Raw genomic sequence first — 22,276 nt, 5'->3', positions numbered from 1 at the left:
TTTGGCTCTACTTCCCGGGCTAAGATTTCTTCCAGCATCGTTAGTTACTACAGAAGTTTCCCTTCATATTCAAAGGAAAAAACAAAACAAAACTTACCTCAGTCTCTCAAACACAACAAGCTGGATACATGGTCTCATACGAGAAAATAATGAAATCTTTTGTTTAGGTCCCACCCTAATTTGGTAATCATAATCAAGCTATCTTCTTTGCTTTTTTCCCTCCGCATCTCTCTTTTTTTTTAAGAGTTTATTTATTTAAGACACACACACACACACACACACACACACACAGAGCGAGAGCACAAGCAGGGGGAGCTGGAGGCAGAGGGAGAGGGAGAAGCAGACTTCCCACAGAGCAGGGATCCAGACGGCAGGCTTGATCCCAGGACCCTGGGATCATGACCTGAGCTGAAGGGGCAGCCGTTTAACGACTGAACCACCCAGGCGCCTCCACTCTCTGCATTTCTTATATTCAGGAAAGAATACAGTGCCAGAATGTAACAAAAGGTAAGCAACTGATGAATCTAGGTGAAAGTATCTGGGAGTTAATCGTCTGATTAAATTGAAGTTTTCTATAGGTCTGGAAGTTTTAAAAACAAAAATATGGCAAAAATCAACTGTGATATATAGCCATCACCACATACTATTACTGAGCAGAAAGAAGAATGCCAAAGAATATAGCAAGCAAAGGACGTTCCACAGGAGACAGCATGGCATGCTGAAGAGGATGACTTTGGCACAATCCAGACCAGGCCTGAAATCCTGGCTGCAACACATACTAGTTGTGTGACCCGTGAACTTAATTTATTCCCATCTGCAAAACACGGATCATACCACATATTTTGCAGGCTTTCTGGAGGGATCAGAAATAACATGCATGCCAGTAACATGTGTAGCGTGAAAGAGGTACTCAGTAAGTGGTGGCCAGTATTATTAGGACAGTGATGAAGCTACAGATCTCCAGATAGGAACATCACATAAAACTCCAGGCAGAGAACAGACTGTATTTAATTAAGACTAATCTATAGAAATAGGCAACAAAATATATCCTGATTTTAGAACTAGAAAGTCCAAGACTAGAATATAGCTTTTTTTCCTTCATGAATCCTACTATCAAATCAGAGTGTCTGTGATACCATGTAAGGAAAAGGAAATCACTCTGACTACATCAGAATAAAGGTTACAGCACAGGTAAATGAACCACTGTCTGCTCTTCAGGGCACTAAGAAGTCTCCTTGGTAAAACGTTCAATCTCAGTAAGACACATCTACCATCTTCTTTTATGGTAGCTTCACCTTTCAGATCGAGCTAGAACAGGGGCTACTTCACCCATTTTAAAAACAACCCTTTGATTCTATGATCGTAGATTTTCAGCTTTGAACCACAGTAAGTCAAAGCACTCATTAAACTATTTATAGTCACTAGAGAAGCAACTTGCATTACATTCTACCAGCAAATTACTGTTTTATATGCTGTTGAATCAAGTGCATCTTGGACTGTTGTTAGGTTTTTAAAAGAGAAGTCACGTCTACCTTGTAATAGTCATACAGCAAGCCCAGTGCAGCTGCACTGTCTTCATCTCCATTGATGCTCATCATCGCTTTGGTTGCTGCAGTGAGAGGGTTTTCCAGGAAAGATTTCCAGGCTTCATCCTCACTAGTATAGGAGCGCCGCTGTGGGTAAAGTGCTTCATTCTGAAGAACCAATACTGGCCGTTTGCTTCAGAGAAATTAAAAACACATATATAGATAGATCTCACTTTTTACCGCAAGGCACCATAAGCTAATTTTTAGAAGACCCAAACAACCAATTCCTTGATATTCTAATAAAAGAGCCCAACGACCCACCCCAGCAAAGTAAATTAAGACAAAACCAGGAGACAACCCACTTGAATGCACACCAACCGTCCCCCCCCCCCCCCCCCCCCCGCCAAGACATACGGTGTTGAGGCAGCCAGGGAACCTGCAGTTAACCTATACATGTGACCCAGGATATGCTATTTGGCAAAACAAAACAAAACAAAACAAAAAAACACTCCAAGAAAATGCCAGGCTATTCAAATACTTAAGTAAACAAACACAAGGACAAAGGAAGGCAAAACAGAACATCCATTCTCCTCAGACATCTACCGTCAGGACTGTACCCTCTTGAAGAGAGTATACATGGTTCAATCATCATGCTGCTACATGTTAACTTCCCTCTTTCTCCTGTTGATACCATGCCTTAAAAACTTTCCTACCCACAAACCAGGGAGAGAGGAGGAGGGGGAGGAAAGAAAAAGAGCGACTTCGTTTAATCCTTGGGGGTATATGAGAAAGTTAGAATATTCTACTGATTACCAGCAGATTGAGCATGGAATGTGGCCAAAGGGGACTGTAAATCAATAAGGAGGCATAATTTTCTGGCATGGGAGTTAACTGTTTATCTTAGAGATAAACACTTAAGAATCTACAACAATAAATAAAGCCACTGAACAAAAAGAGCTTTTTAAGAAAATAGGTGGGAAATCTGTTTTTAAAAATCTTTACTAGATTTTCACACTGGGCAAGAACGGTTTCATTTTAACATTGTAGTTTGGTGGGAAAAATTCAGAAAATCAACGGAGATCTTAGTAAAGTCTTACAGAAGATTTAATTTTAAAGATTAAAACAAACATTACCGATTCCAAAAACTTGAAATGTCAACAGTCTCAACAACTGTTCGGTTGGTACTATTTAATGAGTCAATAAGGAGAAAAAGTGGAACACGAACTCCAGCAAAATGAAGCATTTTTTTTTTTTAAGGAAAAGAAATTGTTAATGTTTAAAACTACTCTGAATTATCAGTATTCTAACAAGCAAATTTAAGGATCAGCTCTCATTGCAACACACAAATGAAATATGTAAATGGCCTAAAGGTGACCTACCTACTCTAAAAGTGAATGTAGAAAGATTGATTATCTTTTCAAGTAATCAACAAAGGTTAGGGTTTTGGCAGTCACCCAGGCCCTTTAAAAACAGATACAGATTTTTAAAAAGAAGAACATCTTTGAAAAGGGGTGGGAACACGGAGCAGCAACTTAATTTATCCTCAAAATTAGGTCTTATTTCAAAGTCAATGTTTTAAACTCATGTCTAGGCATAAAATCAAGGCATAAAATCCAAATACTAATTACATTTAGTAGGGAAAGCAGTCTTGAGGGGGTATACTATTCTAACACAAAACAAACACAATGAAGCAGTTTATTTAAAAATGAAGGCTGTGTATAAATCTCAAATTCACAATAAATAAATAAGTAAACGCACAAAAGGGCATTCCCTACACCATTAGGAGCAGGGTATAACAACCACTGAATCAGTGGTATCTTGGGGTGATTTACTGGTGTACTGCTAAGCTATTATTAATAGTGTAATAGCTACTTCCAGAAGATTATGACAGCACTTGGCTCATTCAATTCCCGTAATGCTAGTTTTTCAGCTTCCCTTCTTCTCCCACCCCCATCCCAAATTTGTACAGGCAACAGAAAATATTTTTTGCAAATGGTTCTGTTTGTGATCACCCTGGAGGTGTCTTACATTTCCAAAGTGTGCCTAAGGCCAAAATTTTACCTTTGGAAATTTGCCTTATCTAAACCATAAGTCAAGAAATAAACAGTAACCAGTTGCCTGTCTTAGTCTACTTCCTCATATGACAGTCAGGCAGTTGCTAGTCCCTCAAGGCCCGTCACTGCCTTCGGTAAGTCCTAAACCCTTCATCAGTGATCTCCCGAAAGACTTCTGAGACATATTTCAAGTGCTACTTTACCTGCACATTGTACAACACAAGACTCACCCATTTAAGGTATCCCATACACAATATGTAACCTTCCCAGTCAGAAGAAGATCGCTTAAATAAAATGATCCTTAACAAATAATTACAAAACTGGATACCTCTGATCTGGATTTACTGAAGTACACAGATTGGTTTGGTGCGATTTACTTTTTTTCCTAATAAATGTTTTATTTCGCAACAATTTTACACTTACAGAAAAGTTGCAAAGAAAATACAGAAATACCCCTCACCCAGTGTCCCCTAATGTTAACATCTTACATTACCACCTTGCATTTGTTAAAAATATTTCTTTAATCACGAGCTCCAAAAGGAGTATTAGTACAGTGCGTTCTGTTTATCACCCGGATTTCGAAGATTTCATCTTCTCGATACTTTCTGAAGATTTTTTAATTAGAGTAATCTGTAATTACCATCAATGATGCAAGTGGCAAAATAACTCCTACAACCATTTTCTCACTCACACAGCCAGCCGGGCGGGGGGGGAATGCCAGGACACCGGAGCACTTCAACTTTTCCCTAAATTTCTCCTTTCGGAAGTCCTAGCGGACGGACCGAAGGAGATGGCTGGACGACAAGGGACTGATCAGCAGAGACGTCTACCTTCCCAGCGGGGCCGCGGGGCCCAAAGAGCTCCGCCGGCGCCCCTGAGCAAAAGCGACCCTGGCGGGGGTCTCGCGCGGCGCGGCGCCCCGACTCTCGCTTCCCGCACCCCTGCCGGCAGCAGAGCCGAGACGGGGGCGCGCCCGCGCGGTGGTCCCCCTGACGAGGACGCTGAGGCGGAGGGGGGAGGGAGCTGAGGGGGGTCTCCCCTCATGAATTGAGTCCCCAGGGCAAGGGTCTCCCCGGGGGCTTCGGTGGAACAAAGGCGCGGGGGAGGGGGTGCCGAGGGCAGAGGCCGCGGCGGGGAAGAAAGTGGACGGCGAGACGAGCCCCCCGCCCTCCCCGCCCGCTTCGCGTCCCGCCCGGCCGGCCTCGCCCCGCGCCCCGCGCCCGGCCTCGCACCCCCGCCCGCCCGCCCGCCCGGCCTCGCCTCTCCCGGCCTCGCGGCAGGTGCGGCCGGCCCGGCGCACAGCGGCGGCCTCAAGCCGCACGGCCCGACTCGCGCGCCGGCGCCTCACTCACTTGTCGTACTCCTGTGTCATCGCGCTTGCTCGCCGCTGCCGGGCCGCAGAACTGGACTTTCGGGTTGGGACAGTACACCCGATCCGGGGGGGAGGAGGAGGAGGCGGCGGCAGCGGCGGCGGCGGCGGCGGGTCCGGAGCGGCTGCCCCGACGGGTTGGGTTCGCTTTTCTCGCTCTGAGCCGGCTCCGCGCGGGCTGCGCGCTCTGGGCGCCCGGGCTCGACCGCCCATTGGCTGGCGGCGCGCCGGCCCGGGGCGGGGCCTCGGGGGCCGGACGGCCGGCGGCGCCGCCTGATTGGCGGGCGCGCGGGGCGCCGGGGCGGGGGCCGCCGCTCCGCGTGGCCGCGTCCGTGCGGCGCGCCCCGCGCTCTCGGCCGGCCTCCCGCCGGGACTGGCGTGGCCGTGCGGCTCCCCGCGCGCACCTCCCGCCCCGCCGCCGGCCGCCGCGCGCCCACCGCCCCGGGCCGCGGTCGCAGGCCTCGGCGGCTCACCTGAGGGACGGGCCGTGCCTTGGCGCCGCCTTCTCGGGCCTTGAGGGTCCTTCCTTCCCCGCTCGCCCACCGAAGCCCTCCCCGCTCCAGTGACGGAGCCTCCCCGCCCGCGGTCGGCCGCTCCGCTGCCTCGGGCACCTTCCCTCCCCGGGTCTGTGAAGCTCCCCGCCCTCGTGCCGCCTCTCAGTCCGCGGCCACTTATTTATGAGACTTCTGGCTTTTACCTGAGAAAGCTCGGATGTCTCCTTCCTCGCCGAGCCCACCGCAGCCGTCCGGCTTTAGAACCTCGTGCGCATCCTTCTTACATTGGCCGCTAAGTGACAGTCACTGGGCAACCGTTGTTTCCCCTCGTGCGGCCGGGGTGCAGACCAGCCGAGTGGTGGCATCAGCCTCCGGTCCCAGCCGCCTGGTCCCAAGGGCTTGCCCGTCCTCCTCTTCTGCGCCCCAGCTCACTGCTGGCCCCCCGCCTGTCTCCCACCTCTAATCCCCGCGCACCCTTTTATCAGGACCCCCGTCGGGGCTTCAACCCCTTCACCCTCCGCTTCCCTCACCCCAGAGCTGCTTCCTCGGGCTCCATCTCTAACCCGCTGCTGAGCCTTCTAGCAGCCCTCTTGCAGTCTGTCTGCGCTTACCACCCGGCCGCCATTCATTTCCACCCCTACCTCTGGCCCAAATTGTCCTTCTGAGCTGAAGCTCTCTTCGTCTCTGGGGTCTGCTCGCTGGTTCAACAAATATATATTGAGAGAACTCCTATATGCCGGGCATTGTTCTAGATGCTGGAGATAGTGAACAAGTTTCCCTGCCAGCCTTCAGCATCCTAGGGGGTAATAGACAATAAACACAATGAGTAAATTATATGGTGTGTTGGAGAGTGGCAAGTTCTGCAGGAGAAAAAGGAGAGCAGGCAGCTGGAGAGCATGGGGTGGAGCCGGGATTGGAAGGCTGGAGGAGGAAAGGCCTTCAAGGAAGTGAGGGAGGGGGGTACAGGCAGAGGCACACCTTTGCATTAGTTGTGAACTGTGAACGTCAGGAGACCCGTATGACCAGAGGGGGACAAAGAGGGAGGATGGGAAGATGTAGGACTTTGTGCCCACTTTGGTTTTTATAGAGTAAGATGGAGAGTTTGGAGTAGAGCAGTGACCTGATCTCACCCCTGTCTTTAAATAATGTGGGTGGTAGGGGCACAAAGATGGGCGCAGTGAGCCCAGACCAAAGATAACAGTAGCGTGGCCTAGGGTGGTAGAGTGAGACATGGTTGGATCTCTTCTGAAGATAGAGCCAGCAGGATTTCCAGAAAATTGGACATAAAGTATGAGAAAAAGAGATTCAAAGACAGCTATTAAAGGTAAAAGCTGGAAGGAATGTTTTGCCATCACTGAGATGGGGAAGACAGCAGGCATAAGTCTGGGGGAGGTCAGGAGTCCCATTTTGCAAGTAAATTCACGATTTTTATTAGAGATCCAAATAGATATTATCAGTAGGTTGGATGTGAGTGTGGAGTCCAGGGATGAAGGGGCTGAATGGACATCGGGGAGTTATCAGCACAAAGATGGTCTTGAAGGCCTGAGGATAAGCTCAATCTCCACCGCGGTGAGGGAGGAGAAAACGGGACCAACACAGGATCCTGGAGCCCCCAACACGGGAAGGCTGGGAAGAAGGGGATCCAGCAGAGGAGGCAGAAGAGGGGAGACCACTGAGGTCAGAGGAGAACGGACGCATGGGAGCTGAGTAGAGAAAGTGAGACAGGAGGAAGGCATGGTCAGCTGGGGCACATGCTGCCTGGAGGTCAAGTAAGATGAGGATTTAGCAGCATGGAGGCCCCCGGGGGCTTCATTCAGCACCCGCTGTCCCTCAGCATCCTTGCCAGTTTCCTGCTCCCTGTTCTCCAGGCCCCTTGGGCCCTGAATCAGCATCAACAGACACTTCTCACTGTCCCCTCTGCCATTTCCCATTTCCATCCCCTAATCCTGGGTGCTGTACCCAGGTACAACACTGGAGCATGGAGCCTGTCCTCTTTTTCTTATTTACTAGTTTCCTGTTTAAATAAATTGTATTGTTTTAAATGAGATAATTTAAGGAAAATATTAATAACAGTATAGGTGGAAATCATCAGCGTTGCACTGCTTGAAGCGACTCACAGCGGGACCCTGTCTCTACCTCGACTTTTCTTCCTCTTCTTCCCCTACTGCATCTCCAGCTGTGGCCAGGCTGAGCTTTATAAAGCACACATTTGAGATCATGTCACTCTAGTACACTCAAGATAAAGTTCAAACTCCTTAGCCGGGTGTGTAGATGAATAGCTCAACCTGCCATTTCACTATTCTCCTTCCCGTGTTGATCAGTACTGAGAACCACCCTTGCCCCCAATTCCCTGCCCCTCCACTTCCCACTTGGCCCACTTCGCTCAACCTTCCAGACTCAGCCAGGACTCCCCATTGCCCCAGGGGGACCTCCCTGACCTCCTAGGCTGGGTCAAGTGTCCTGTGCACACTCACTGTCCCCCATGCATCACCCCATTACATTTACCAGATTCTGTTAGTAATATGCGATTTTCTGTTTGTGTCCAGCTCTACCACGGTGGGCGCTCTTCATGAGAGGGCGGGGATTGTACTGCTTCCATTTGAATGTCCCCGGCCTCATGCGATACACGTAGAAAACATCCAGTAAGTGTTCATTGAATGGGTCCGATCCTCTGCAGGCATCGGTTCTGCCTCTCTTCCCTTCTGGGCCATGTCTGCGGATTGATCTAAACGGCCTTCCTGTTACAAAGACTAACGGCCTCATGCTTCAGTCCCACTGCCTGATACATGGTAGGCACAAAATAAATACGGGATGAATGAATAAATGTCAAATCACAAAACCAAAAACAAGAACGGTAAGGGCCCAAGGTTGTTAGACCTTAGATGTATTAATAAAAAACACTGGGTCTATTTTGTAAATGTTCATACAGGCTTACTGAGCTTGTCTCTAAGAGTTCTCTAGAACAGAAGTTAAAATCCAGATCTATGAGCAATCCATCTGTCTGTTGGCAATACCTTTATTTTTGTTACTATTTTTTTAAGTTATACAAATCATACATGGTCATAGTTTTTTTTTAAAAAGCAAAAAAGAAAGAAAGGGAGAAGTAAAGGAACAAAAAAAAAAAAAAAAAAGGAAAAAAGGAAATTTAAGTAACCCAGAGGGTTTAGAGCACAGAGTCCCTCCCTCCTCCATTCTGTCCCTCTCCCCAGAGATATCACTGTGAGCAGTTTTAGTGTCTCTTCCCAGATAATGCCTATGTATCTGTAAGCATACATATGTCTTATTTTCTTACACAAATGGGATTCACACTGTGCACAACCCTCCTCAGCTTGCTTGCTTCCATCTCTTATGTCTTAAACATTTTCCATGTGAGTGTATACATATCTACTGCCTTTTTAAAAAAAAAAATGGCTACATATTATTTCTTTGTATTGATGTGTGACAATGAGACCCTATGGGTGAACAATTAGGGTTTTTCTCCCCAGTTTTTCACATTTATAAACGTTCTGCAATAAACAGCCCTCTAACTATACACTTTGCACACTCGACTGGGTATGGCTATTGGGTAAATCCTAGAATTGGAGCTTCCATGAAAAAGGCATGCAAAGTTGCAACTTTTATAGATCTTACCAAATTGTTTTCCAAAAGGTTGCCCCATTTGGGTTTCAACCAACAGGATATTGGACAGCGTGAAGTGCCACACCCTCACCAACCACGGGCATTATCAAACTTTGTTTTGCCAGTCAGTTAGATGAAAAATACTATCTCATTGTTTTGATTCGCATTTTTTGAAAATTATGAGTGAAGCTTAGCATCTTTGTATTTGTTTGGCAATAATTCTTTTTAGCTCATGGATGGGTGTGTGTGTGTGTGTTTAAGAGAAGGAGGATCTTTGAGGTACCTTCTCAAGTCATGGGCTTCCAAGTAGGGAATGTGGAAGTTAAGAGGCAGGCTGAATAGATTGAGTGGGTTCTAGCCCAGGTTCTTCTGCTTTCTTGGCCTCAGAAAAAGGAAGAGGTTGGACTGGCCATCTGGTCCCTTCCAGCTCCAACGTCTCATGACTCAAAAGGATGGTTGCTAGGAGTAGTTCTGATCTTAGCTATCCACCGTTTATAAAACTGAAGTTCAACCTCCTTGGTCTGGCATTTAAGTTCCTTCTCTATCTGGCCACTACATACATTTCCGAATTTATGTCCCAGTGAAAAGCCCCCAATGCTCTGGACCCCCTCACAGTGTTCCCTGAATATGTCCTACAATTTTCGGCCCCTGGTTGCGTCTGCTATTCCTTTCCTTCTCTCCACCTCACCACCCCCATCCCACCCCTGCCTTCTGGGCCACCTGCAATGCCAACTCCTCCAGGCATCCCTCCCATCCCATCTGAACGACTCCCACAGTGCCTCAGCTATCCCGTTATTAAACTGTTCTTCACAAGCTGCTCTGCCTTTCAGTTCATTCAGCTCTGCATGAGTTCGAGAGAATGACTTCAAGGCCATCAGATCTGGATTCAAATCTCAGATCTGCCTCATATTTTTACCCAAGCAGTCTACCTCACGGCCAGTCCTCAGCTTTCCCTGCTGTAAAATGAGGGAAACAATATCAAGTTTTGTGGAGTTAAATAAGATCATGTGGTTAAAGAAGCTCCCACAATCCCCTGCACAAAGACACTGGATGGTTGGCCTCCATCTTCTTTAGAGATTAGGTGATCGGGAAGCTAGTCTGGTTCCTCCCCGTGCCTGTTTGTTGGCCACGCCACCTCACCATCACCTGACCAGCCATTTGCAGGGCTCATCACATGCAGGGACCTCACTCTGATGAAACAGCCCGTATCGGAGAGACATCTCAAGTAGCTGCAATGGTAGGCCCTCCATGCCTGCCATCCGAGAGTCGGTCCCGCCCAGCGTACCAGAGCCATCCTGTCTCTCACGGTTGTGACAGGAAAGCCTTCCGCTCTGGAGATACGGGGTGTGGAAGGGAGAGTGTGGAATCCCCACCCTCGCCTCCCAGCTCTGTGACTTAGGAAAATTACTTAACCCTGAGCCTCAGTTTCCACAACTGGGGGGGTATGAGGTACTAATTCCTGTCACCAAAGGAATTATCTGTTCTGTTTTGTGAACAGGGTCTTGAACTACTGGAATTCAATAAATATGAAGCATTCCACCTTCCCATTCTTCCTTACTGTATTTATTATAAGCTGCTTAAGGGACAGAAACTATATCTCATATTAAAAAAAAAAAAACCCTCATCATCTAGCATAGCAATAAGCTAATTCTAGAGTATCGATAGTTGTTATTCGGGACTGTGATGACATTAGCCTTCTTTGGGCAGTATTCATTGATCAGAGATCACATACCTCAGCAACTTTGACTCTTAAAACAAGCCTCTGAGGTAGACAGGACTATGTCCCACCTTGCAGATAAAGAAATGAGGTCCAGGGAGATCAAATGATGTATTCAGAGTCTCATAGTCAGTGAATTCAGGACTTGAATCCAGACCCCTTATTTCCAAATCCCACACTTGCCCTTCTAGGTGGTGGTACCACCAATATGAGAGTATTTTTGCCTGACGTTCTGGGTTTAGCCTGTCGCCCCATTATAAAGCAGCCTGGACACTTCAAATGCGGCAGAGCCATGGCTGGGGCTTCTAGGGACAACACCTGGCGTAGGGGATGGCGTTTGAGTATTCTCTAAATTGATTCTCCAACTTTGAGAACATGGCGACTCCCTGAACTCTCTCTCCATTTTGTGGTATCGACAGTCTATCTTCCGATGTCCTTGTTCACGGAGGCTTCATCCCTTCCCTACCATGTCCTGCCTGTCACGCCAGGATGACTGCAGTCTCAGGTGAGTCTTGTTAAATACCTGGGACTTGATCCAGACTCTCTCCCCATTTCTGAATGGAGACAGAAGAAGCTATGTCAAGTTGGGTGTCACCCTCTTGCTGGCAACTGGAACCCAGATATCTCACATTCTTTTCTTGTGGCTTCACACAGATCGATCATTCCAGCGAAGGCTCAATAGTTGCAACACGGCGGCCAGAAAGCCCTTTGCTTAGACACGCTGGCCTTACCCTTCAGCAAACCTCTCTTGTGCGTGACTAATACTGAGTGGGGAGGAGCCATCATGCTTTGCAGCTATCTCAAGAAAGTGCTCCAGGCTCCGGAGTGGGAGGCCTTGGCTCTGCTTGCTGGTTCACATTGGCATATTTCACTCTTTGAAGAAAAGGTTACTAGTGGGGAAACATCTTCATTATAAAATGGATATTTAAAATTGTAGCATCTCACCACATTTTAATATGAGAGATTATCCTGCCTTTATAGGAAGGAAACAAGGGATTAAGTTGCTTGCCCAAAGTTGACATTTTATTAACTCAATTTTTCTAGTAATTCTTCCCCAGCTGAGTTTCTTTTTACTTGAAATTCGAGTATTTTGTGACTCACCTTTGGTTATCTTTCCTAAACACTGCAAAACTGTCAATTCCTATATCTGGAATTTTGAGTTACTCCTGTTGGTGATAGTTAGAAAAAGGAAGAACTAGGGGTTGAAAAAAGGAACAGGAAAAAAAAAATCAGGAGAATTTCACCACAAGCATCAAGAGAGAGAAATGACGTGGAAGTAGGATTCGGAGTTGCGGGATTGCTTCTCATGAAGGGACAGGGCTGCTGTGGGCGAGGTCTGAAACCACCTCGAGCACCACGCTGTTTCTATCACTTTGGAACTGAGAGGCAGTGGGGCAATATTCCTCAGGTATCCTGCCATCCTCTTAGTCAAAGCTCCTCAGGGCATCACAAAACTCCAGGTGACTCTACTCTGGGGCCGTCGTGGGGATCAGCAGATGGGGACACGAACTCTGAGACAGGAAATCAGAGGGCTTTTAACATGGAGACAGAGCAGGCAAAGCAAAAAGAGTGCTTCTTGGAATGCACATGATCCTTAACAAAGCAAAACAACGTACTGCCATTCGCATTGAGAATGCATAGAAGAGAGACCCTATGAAGTTTTGGGTGGGTGGCAAGTAGAAGTTAATTGTATGGGGCGCCTGGGTGGCTCAGATGGTAAAACGTCTGCCTTCGGCTGAGGTCATAATCCCAGGGTCCTGGGATGGAGCCCCACGCCCGCTTCTCCCTCTCCCTCACTGCTCCCCCTGCGTGTGCTCTCTCTCTCTCTGATAACAAACAAACAAATAAATAAATAAGTAAATAAATAAAATCTTAAAAAAGATTCTCTGCCCTCTCCTTCCTCTCTAAATAAATAAATGCTTGCATTAAAAAAAATTAATTGTATGAAGTTCATTATTATAAATTAGGTGTGTGAAATCTCCTAAATGAGCTTCTTCTTTGACATGTTACCTATATTTTTTTAACCTTTGTGAACTCTACTTTTCATATAAGATCTCAGGTTTCTTACCCTCCAAATCTCCTACCCAGCCCACGGGAGCGTGTATCCACGACTAACTCATGATCTGACGCACAAGTTGCTTGATCTGGAGACCTGGGCACATTCGCACAAATGTTGCAAATGCCCTAATGGGGATGTGTGTCGAATGCTTAGGGAATGATGGATTCTGCCTGGGGGAGCTGAGGGGGGGAAATGGAGGACATGACAATTGAGCAGGGTCTTTAAGGAAGAATAAGGGGTCTCCTGAGATGAAGGAGGACATTTCTGATAAGGAATACAGCATGGGCAAAGGCCCTGAGGTGGGAGATGTCATGGTTGTTCAGGATCCCCTTGTTTGCGATGGAGGAAGCGGGGCAGGTGAGGGAGGTGCTGTGTAGGACCCACACTCAGCAAGAAGCCATCGAAGGGTGCTGAGCCTCAGAGTGTCATTAGATCTATTTTGGGGACATAACTGGCAGGGGCAGGACAGGGACAGATGCTTGGAAATGAGAGTGGTTTTGCACACACCAGGAAGGAGATGATGAGGCCTGAGCTGGGCAGTGACCATGTTGTCAGAGGATTGGAGACTGGCCAGAGAGGTTGTTGGTGGTGGAACCGTCAGGGCTGAGTGACACAGATGTTGGGTGACAGACTGGGAGGGGTTGGCGATTTATAGCGTAGGTGATTAGGTGAATGGTGCCGTAATTGAGGGCCAGGGAGCATGAAGGACGAACAGGTTCAGGGCGGAGGTTTGGAGGACGGGGTGGTGAGGAAACACGTCAGTCATAAACGCTAATGTTTTCTTCTTCGTGGTAGCATTTGGGCTCCTTTGATTCCAAACTGACATCACCAGGGCTGGGAGCTTGGAGAGGCAGGGCTGTAAGCCGAAGCTCACAGATTCTGGAGCTAGTTTGCCTGGGATCAGGACTTCTCAGATCAGGACTTCTCAGTGTCTTTGTCAAATAACGTAGTGCATCATGGGATCAGTCAGGGGAGGAGAGGGGAGGGATATGTAAGTGCTGAGACCAGTTCCTGCCATATTCCCAGCACTGCGGGGACATGTGATCTCTGTGGTATCGCCTCAGGTGTACCTCGAGCAAAAGTGAGGCCGTGTTCCCCCTTCTGTTTTAAAAATACTTCCATCTGAGGGGCGCCTGGGTGGCTCAGTTGGTTAAGCGACTGCCTTCGGCGCAGGTCATGATCCTGGAGTCCCGGGACCGAGTCCCGCATCGGGCTCCCTGCTCGGCGGGGAGTCTGCTTCTCCCTCTGACCCTCCTCCATCTCATGCTGTCTCTCATTCTCTCTCTCGCAAATAAATAAAATCTTAAAAAAAAAAAGTACTTCCATTTGATTCAAAACCAACATTTGGAAGGCAGACAACCAGGTTCATTCGTCAAGCAGTGATCCCTGCAGTGCATAGCCGATAAGAAAGTAGGAAGGTTTTCATAATCTTTCCCTTTTTATCCTCATTCCTTCCATCGGAGCCCTTTCTTGAGCATCTGTGGGATGTGGGGTTCTATACGCAGAGCATGAGAAATGGCCCCTGGTCTCAAAGGCTTCCCGCCTGGCTGGGACAACAGGACGCGTGCAGAAGTAGGCTCCCCTAAATGCCAAACATAGGATGGGGATGTGTTGTAAGTGCTGAGGAACAGAAAGAGCTCTCCCTGATGCTGCGGAAGGACTCGGTGCCCTTTCAGACAGAGGGAGGATGAGATCATTCAAGGGACATAGTGAGTTGGGGACCGGGAGGCAGAACAGACAGCAGAATTAGGGTGCGTGGGGGTGGGGGTGGCCAGGTGACAAAATGCAGACTCTCAGGCCACCCCACCCACCTGGAGCCCCGGCCGTGCTGAGGAGGAGGCTGGCAGGGGAGTCAGGAAGGGTCTTAACAAGCACCACCTTGATGAAACACAGATCCCTGGGCTGTACTTGGAGAAATTCAGTGGATAGACCAGGAGAAGTGGAGAGGGGTTGACATGTGCAAATTGTGTTTTGGCAGAATGGCCAAGCAGGGAGTGGGAGGAGAGGGCCCAAGCAGGGTGACAAGGGACCCCAGGCAGAGGAGACCTTCCCAGGGAGACTTACTCTGGTGTGAATATCTAAGGAGAGAAAGGTAAAAATAAGTAAACATGTTTATAATATTTTCTTACCCCCCAACGTGGTAAGAAACACTTCTTTCCTAATTTTAACCTTCGAGCTAAAATCAGAGACCACCTCTTTCATTTTAGGTAATGTTTAACTTAATCACTTAATCTGAATTAATGCAGACAACAATGGTGACAAAAGGTAATTACATTTAAGTGGAATTCGAGCTTAAAAATTCTTTTGGAAATATCTGTGAGTCACCTGGTTCAACGCAAATATCCATAAAACATGTACTAATTGTTCCAGAGGAAATAATTGTTGCAGAAGGGCAAAAGGCCAAGTGAGCTGAAATACCAGGTTCTTAATTTATAAAGTCAATAAAAGCACTCTTTTGTAAGTTCTTCTCAAGTCGTAGCCTATTATCAGGTAAGTCTGGCACTAAAATCACTTTATGCTTAAATACTTCATGAGGGCACAAAACAAGGGAACACACACTAAGAGCTTCTTGAAAACATTTTGTGAGAGACTTAATACTATGTGAATTTACTTAGCTTTTGAGAATAGAGAGGTATTTAAAGCGGAAAAAAAAAGTCACTGGCTCTACGCCCAACATGAAAATATATGCTTTTAACTATCTGCAATATGTAATGATTCATAGAACTTTGGAAATTCTACTCAGTTTTCCTTAAGACTTGGAAATAATGCTCCTTCTCTCCTAAGCAATAACGCTTTCTGTATAAATACAGGGTTGGATTAATACTGCTTTTTTTTTTTTTCCTCCGCTTTGTGCCAATGGAGGGAAAAAACAAAAACAAAGAGAGAACAAAGAACTACAGAAACCCAATGGGTAAAGGTGCAGGCCCTGCCCCCGCCCTGGGCTCTCCTCTCCTCCTTCCTTTGGGCTATAGAAGGTTCCACTTCTGTGTGGCAAAGACAAGCCTTTTGTGGCCCCAGAGAAATACTACCCTTCGGTGAGGTAAGGCACACGGCAGCTCCTCACCCTGTTAACCAGCATTGCATTCCCATAATGATGTCCATTGACCCAGTACAAGAGGAGCCAAAGTTGGCAGGTGGAAGGCCCTCCTTTTCCTTTCAAGTCTAACCCAGAATCTCAAACTGCCTGAAGAAATCCACATTTTTTGAAGGATTAAAAAAACCAAATCCCCTCCCCCCCAAACCCCCAAAAACCCAACACCTGTGTTCAAAATTTATGAGATATTCTTGTAGATTAACAAAATATTTAGGCCAGTGTTCTGTATTCTTATGGGAAAAGATTCTCATCATAACTCACTGGCTTAATTTTTTAATTTTAAAAATTTAGTAGGAGTTTTTTTATGTTAATCTACTATGATCAAACTTTTAATTGCCACAGATGTAGATGGATAGATTTACCTAGATATAGTAAATGAGAAAACACGCAAAAGGTTCGGTAGGTAGGCGTGGAATAAGGGTACTTCACAGCTGTGTTTTCCATGAGGTTCTGATGATCCAAATTTGATACTCAGATAACTGAGAACATGACATTCTCTCCACTTTAGCACATATATGCTGTATTGGCATGGCTTTGAGCTTAGACTGATCACTGACAGACACAATGTAAAGACTCTTTTTCTAGAAGTACCTATTGCATTCTACTCATACCCCCTCCCCCCTGGAAGTATCTGCTTTCACACGATTACACTAGTTACGGGAGCTGAGACCATGTGAAATATTACTTGGTTTTATTTCCCTTTAGGGTGGTCACATAATTTGTAAAATTATATTTCACTGCAGTGGTAAGGAATTTTAATTAAAAAAAAAAACATAAAGTAAGTTTTGCTCATAAAAAAGATTCCACCCAAATCAACAAATATCACAAGTCACTCTAGTGGCAAAATAATTTATTGCTTCCCCTGAAAGGAGATTAAAAATTTGCTTCCTGCTCTGGGCGGGGGCAGCCTGGGAACGGGGGCACACCCCCCTGGGAGCCCAGCTCCGCCATGCTGCCCCCACCAGCTGTGCTCTCTTCCTCCTCTGTGCTCCTGGGGCGCTCCATCCGTCATGGCACTCAGCCTACTTCTGCCTTATTTCATCATTGCGCACCTTTCTAGTTTAGAAATAGCTGAGGCAAGTATTCAGGCAGAGATAGGACTTGAGGGGCCCACCTACAGGGTGCCCTGTGCTGATATAGGGGTCCTGCAGCAAAGGAGAAACGGCCCCCTATACTAAGGCATCCCTGAGAGTGGAGGTGATCCACAAGCACCTTCATTCTCGCAGAGCCTGGGGGGCGCCGGTGGAGGTGAGCACCAGCATTCCCTGTGGACAACCTGAGCCAGTGGGAGCTGAGCGGGGCGATCAGCACCCACAACCATCTGCGTCAGAGCCTGGCAAGGACCTAGAGGACACAGATAGGGTGGGGGCTCTTCCTCCACCTCACCCTTGAACCCAGAGGCCATCTAGGGAAGGAGATGGATGGGAGGAACAGCCTTAATAGGGATTTCAAATTTCACTTTACTGAATATTTATTCCAAAGTGGCTTTTTAACCCTGAAGAGATGAAGGTATCTTTAATTGGTAAGATTAAAGGTTCAAAGCAGTATTTTGGCTGCCCTCTTGGCTACCCTCCACCCCTACTCAACAGGGTGGAGGCTAGGGAAAATTTACGGATAATAAAATCAAGTGGCATTAATTTTGTATATTGAATGTGGTGAAATAAATTTTGACTCTGCTGGGGCGCTTGGCTGGCTCAGTCGGTGGAGCATGTGACTCTTGATCTTGGGGTTGTGAGTTTGAGTCCCACGTTGGGTGTAGAGATTACTTAAAAATAAAAATCTTCAGGGCGCCTGGGTGGCTCAGATGGTTGGGCATCTGCCTTCGGCTCAGGTCATGATCCCGGGGACCTGGGATCGGGTCCCGCATCGGGCTCCCTGCTCCTTGGGGAGCCTGCTTCTCCCTCTGCCTCTGCCTCTCTCTCTGTGTGTCTCTCATGAATAAATAAATAAAATCTTTAAAAAAAAAAAATTAAAAAAAAAATAAAAATAAAAAAAAAATCTTCAAAAAAAATTTTTTTTTTAAATATTTTATTTATTTATTTATTTATTTGAGAGAGAGAGAAACAGCATGAGAGGGGAGAGGGTCAGAGGGAGAAGCAGACTTCCCGCTGAGCCAGGAGCCCGATGCGGGGCTCGATCCCAGGACTCCGGGACCTGAGCCAAAAGCAGTCGCTTAACCAACTGAGCCACCCAGGCGCCCTAAAAAACATTTTTTTGACTCTTCTAATATTGTAAGCTCCTTGGGAGCAAAGGCTGATTAAGTCTCGGGAGAGATAGTGTGGTGCAGCAGTTTATTCCAGACTAGCTGTGTGACTTTGGGCAAGTTATTCAACTCCCCCTGTGTCTCAGGTTCCCCATCTGTAAAATGGAATAATAGTACCTACATCATGTGGTTATTGTGAGGATAAATAACTCATTTATTAATTTAACTCCATTGTTAATATATATGAATAAAATACATGAAGCACTGAGAAAAATGTCTGGCACATAATAGACATTATGCAAGCATTTATTAGGGCATTCCATAAGACTAGAACAAATCCGGATGCTAATAGTTAGAAAGTTTCTAACAGAATGCCCTGGCGGCAGATGATCAATAGATGTTAGGAATTGTTTTACCCATAATACCATAGCTTCATATTTTGCACATATGAGATGTTGAGACTTTGAACTAGAGAGGAAAGACCCCATGTGCAGACATTGCTCATTGCCTATCAACAGACAGTCCCCCTGCCTTTCCCTGCTAATAGTACCCCAATTTTGCTCAAATATTAGAGAAAGATCCTTAATCCTAGGGAAGGTAGGAATGCATCATGATAATCTAAAGCAGTCATGGTAATCCTATTCCCCTTTATGGTTCCCCTGGTGCAGTTCTGGCCAATGGAATGTAAAGGAAACTCTACCAGGGGGCTTCTGGAAAGGGTTTTCTCACCAAAGACACTCTTGAGAAAGTGTTTAGTCACAGTTCCTTCCTTCTACCAGGATTTGTTTGTGTGGAATCGTAGCATCCATTCTGGGACCATGAGGTAGCAAGCTGAAGAACAAGAGGCCAACATGGTATTAATTGGATTATCTTTACTGAAATGTCCACAAATCTTCCTTCTGGTAATGGAGTAAAAGAAAGCTGCAGAACAACATTTCTTATGAACATGGATGCAAAAATTCTTAATATTTCAGCAAATCACATTCAACAATATGTGAAAAGGATGATAGATCATGACCAAGTGGGGTTTATCCTAGGAATGCAAGGCCAGTTTAACATTTGAAACTCAATTGAATTTCCTATTAACCATATTATGAAAGCCATATTAACTGGCTAAAAAAGAAAAAAAATTCCATCATCTCATAGATGCAAGAAAAGCATCTGAAAAAACAAAAGAACAAAAACAAAAACAAACCAACATTAATTCCTGATTGAAAAAAACCCTCTGCGATCCAGGAGTAGAAGGGCGTGTGCTGCTGAAGCACAAGCCGCAACCATGGAGACCTCTCTTCTATCTGTACAAACTCTCTAGGAGATCCCATCTGGCCTCACGGTTTTTAAATAGTACTTATATTCTGATGTTTCCTACATTTACCTTGCCCCAGACCCCTGCCCCTCCAACTTCAGGCTTCAACGTCTCTCCAACGTCTAACAGGCATCTCAAACTCAATACGCCCCAAATAACACTGATTTCCCAATACCACTCTTCTGAGTCCCCCTGTGGTGTACAGCCTAAAATTAAGGCCTGATTATCTTGTGCTGCTTTGACATCTGGTGAAACGGGGAGGGCCCTAAAGTGGCCTAACTTTGACTTCCCCTCCCCACTCTGCTCCGATGGATAGGGTCCCCTAACCTTATTAAGAGGACCAGAGGAATTCCTGTCTGCCCGTGGGATTATTCAAATAAGCCAATCATACCCTCGTGCAGGAACCAGGGGCCACTCCATCCCTCTGATACAAAGCCTGCCTCCCTGTCCCTGGTTGTTCTCTGTTCCCGAATGTGACCCTATTGGCCCTGCATAGAGTGCTGCATCCTCTCCCAGGTGGTAAGTATATGTGATTAATTAGCTGCTGTCAATGTCATCTATTCAATCTTGGGTACCCTGTGTTTGGCTATTCCCACAGCCCTATAACCAACCCAGTTAACTTCCCTCACAAACAGGGTGAATAGGGGAAAATTAAAGCAGCCCCATCTTAATAAATGGTACAGGGGAAAAAAAATCGGGGCATTTTGATTTCTCACACCTACAACCAACCCATCACCAAATCCTTATTATTTCATACGTAAACTGTATCTGGGATCTAATCCCTTCCTACCACTTCCACTATAATCTCTGTAGTGCAAACCACCACCTCTTGACCAAACCAGAAGAGTAGTCTTTGTTGTGGCCTCTACCTCTGCCCATTTCCCCCGGCTATCTATTCACCACAGAGCAACGTAGTCCTTTTATGACATAGGTCTGATTGCACCATTTTTTTTTTTTTAAGATTTTATTTATTTATTTGTCAGAGAGAGAGAGAGAGAGAACACAGCAGAGGGAGTGGGAGAAGCAGGCTCTCCGCTGAGCAGGGAGCCCGATGTGGGGCTCGATCCCAGGACCCTGGGATCATGACCTGAGCTGAAGGCAGATGCTTAACCAACTGAGCCACCCAGGTGCCCCAGATCACACCATTCTTTTGCTCAAAATTTTCTAATGGCTTCCCATGACACCCTTGGGACAAAAGCCAAAGTTCTTACCATGGCCCTGAATGCAAATTCTTCCATTTCCTGTGTTACTACTCTCCCCTACAACCCTAACACTCCAGGTGCCCTGAACAACTTGCTATTCCTTGACTCCATCAAGCATACTCTTGCCTCAGAGCCTTTGCCTGTTTCCTCTGCTTGGAATAACGTTCCCCTGGAAAGCAACATGGCTTGCTCCATACCGGTTGATCTCTGCTCAAGGTCACCTCCCAGGGGCCTTCCTCAATCACTTTTTATAAAAAGGCCCACCTTATCACCCTTACCTTGCTTTTTCTTCATTGCACCTCATCAGCCCAACTATTGTATATTTGTTGACTATCTACCCCTACCCTATTAGAACAGAAGATCCTTAAAGGCAGGGACCTTGTTTACTGCTCTATCTCCAGTGCCTGGAATATGCCTGGAACACAGCTGTTCAGTGTTTGTTGCATGAATAAACTGAACAAGAATGCCTGATTTTCCAGTATCCTCACCAGATATTATAAACCTTTATATATCTTTGGTAACCTATTTTAATTTATATCATTTTTTTGGGTTGGCCTTTGTATTTCTTTTTTCCAGAAAGCTATCTTCTCATATTCCTTGCTCAGCCTTTTTCCTATTGCTTTGCAAGAGCTATTGATACATTAAAAAAATTATTCCTTTGTCTGTCATATGCTACAAATATATTTTCCTACTTGCTATTTGCCTGTGACTTTGCAGTCACATTACCAATTTTTCCCTTTTGGCTTCTGGTTTTGGGGAATGTTTGGAAAGTCCTTCCCTGTTCCAAGATCATCAAAGCAGCCATACTTGTTTTCTTCTAGTACTGTAATATATGTATATGTAAAAAATTATGCTGTTTAGATCTTTGATCCATCTGGGAGTTCCTTTGGGGCATAAAGAATAAGGAAGTGATCTAGTTTAAAAGCAAATTTAGCCTAAAAAAAAAAAAAAAGCAAATTTAGCTTTAAAATACAATGAATACAAATTTCTGGATACCATTTATAAAACTTACTGTTTACTCTTCTCAAAGAATATTCATAATTTAAAAAATAAATTCAAACACAATTCACTTATTTTCCAATACACATTTTTATAAGCACGTTTGATACATATATATGTATCTATGTATGTGTGGATATATAATCAAATTCTATTTCCCATAATTCTCTGGAATATTATAATTTGACATTATTATCACTATTAAAATATTTTCCCAAGAAAGTTTCTATTTCATTTTTCTCAGTATTTTCTCCCTTTCCTGGATCTTGATTTCTTTTTCGTTTTACTATATTTTGTTTTAAAAAGTCTCTTTTCAATTAAGCTCACTTCTTCATGGAGGGAAGAGGTCTTTATTCTCAGCAGGAAGGAGAAGAGATTTATTATGAACTGATAACTCAGCGAAAAATTTGATTCTTCATAGGTTGTCACATGTTTACAATAGCTAGAAAGGGAAGAAAAAGGAAGAAGTTATCTTAAAATGACAATTTAAAATGTATGCATCTATCCCTGAAACATCCCCCAAACTAGCAAATATATATGGTTAGGCTTAAAACAGTACTCAGAGTTGGAAGGAAACTTGGAACAATTTGGCAAAACAACTTATTTTTACAGAGGAAAAAATGCTGGCACCATCC

At 45.6% G+C, this 22,276-nt stretch overlaps 2 protein-coding genes across 10 annotated transcripts in view; both read right to left on the bottom strand.

Annotated features, from left to right (window-relative positions):
* GRHL1 (grainyhead like transcription factor 1) overlaps positions 1 to 5,111 on the bottom strand; it is a 50,318-nt gene extending 45,207 nt beyond the window's left edge. For 3 of the 6 annotated variants that reach the window (XM_078055960.1, XM_036097548.2, XM_078055964.1), the window contains exons 1-2: positions 4,933 to 5,109; positions 1,533 to 1,719 (exon numbers count right to left, since the gene is read on the bottom strand). In XM_078055960.1, the coding sequence (XP_077912086.1) occupies positions 1,533 to 1,719; positions 4,933 to 4,952 (207 nt within the window). In that variant the 5' untranslated portion in view covers positions 4,953 to 5,109. Of the gene's footprint in view, positions 1 to 1,532; positions 1,720 to 4,220; positions 4,757 to 4,932 lie in introns of those variants that run through there. The other 3 variants (XM_078055961.1, XM_078055962.1, XM_078055963.1) reach the window with 3 other exon arrangements.
* Positions 5,112 to 18,410: 13,299 nt separating this feature from the next.
* Positions 18,411 to 22,276, bottom strand: part of TAF1B (TATA-box binding protein associated factor, RNA polymerase I subunit B) — a 68,341-nt gene continuing 64,475 nt past the window's right edge. For 3 of the 4 annotated variants that reach the window (XM_078055957.1, XM_036097546.2, XM_078055958.1), the window contains one exon: positions 21,713 to 22,083. In XM_078055957.1, the coding sequence (XP_077912083.1) occupies positions 21,882 to 22,083 (202 nt within the window). In that variant the 3' untranslated portion in view covers positions 21,713 to 21,881. Of the gene's footprint in view, positions 18,966 to 21,712; positions 22,084 to 22,276 lie in introns of those variants that run through there. The other variant, XM_078055956.1, reaches the window with a different exon arrangement.

This window comes from Halichoerus grypus, chromosome 10 (assembly GCF_964656455.1).
Source record: "Halichoerus grypus chromosome 10, mHalGry1.hap1.1, whole genome shotgun sequence".
NCBI lineage: Eukaryota > Metazoa > Chordata > Mammalia > Carnivora > Phocidae > Halichoerus > Halichoerus grypus.
The sequence above is the reverse complement of the archived record's forward strand: the minus strand, read 5'-3'. Positions and strand labels throughout refer to the sequence as shown.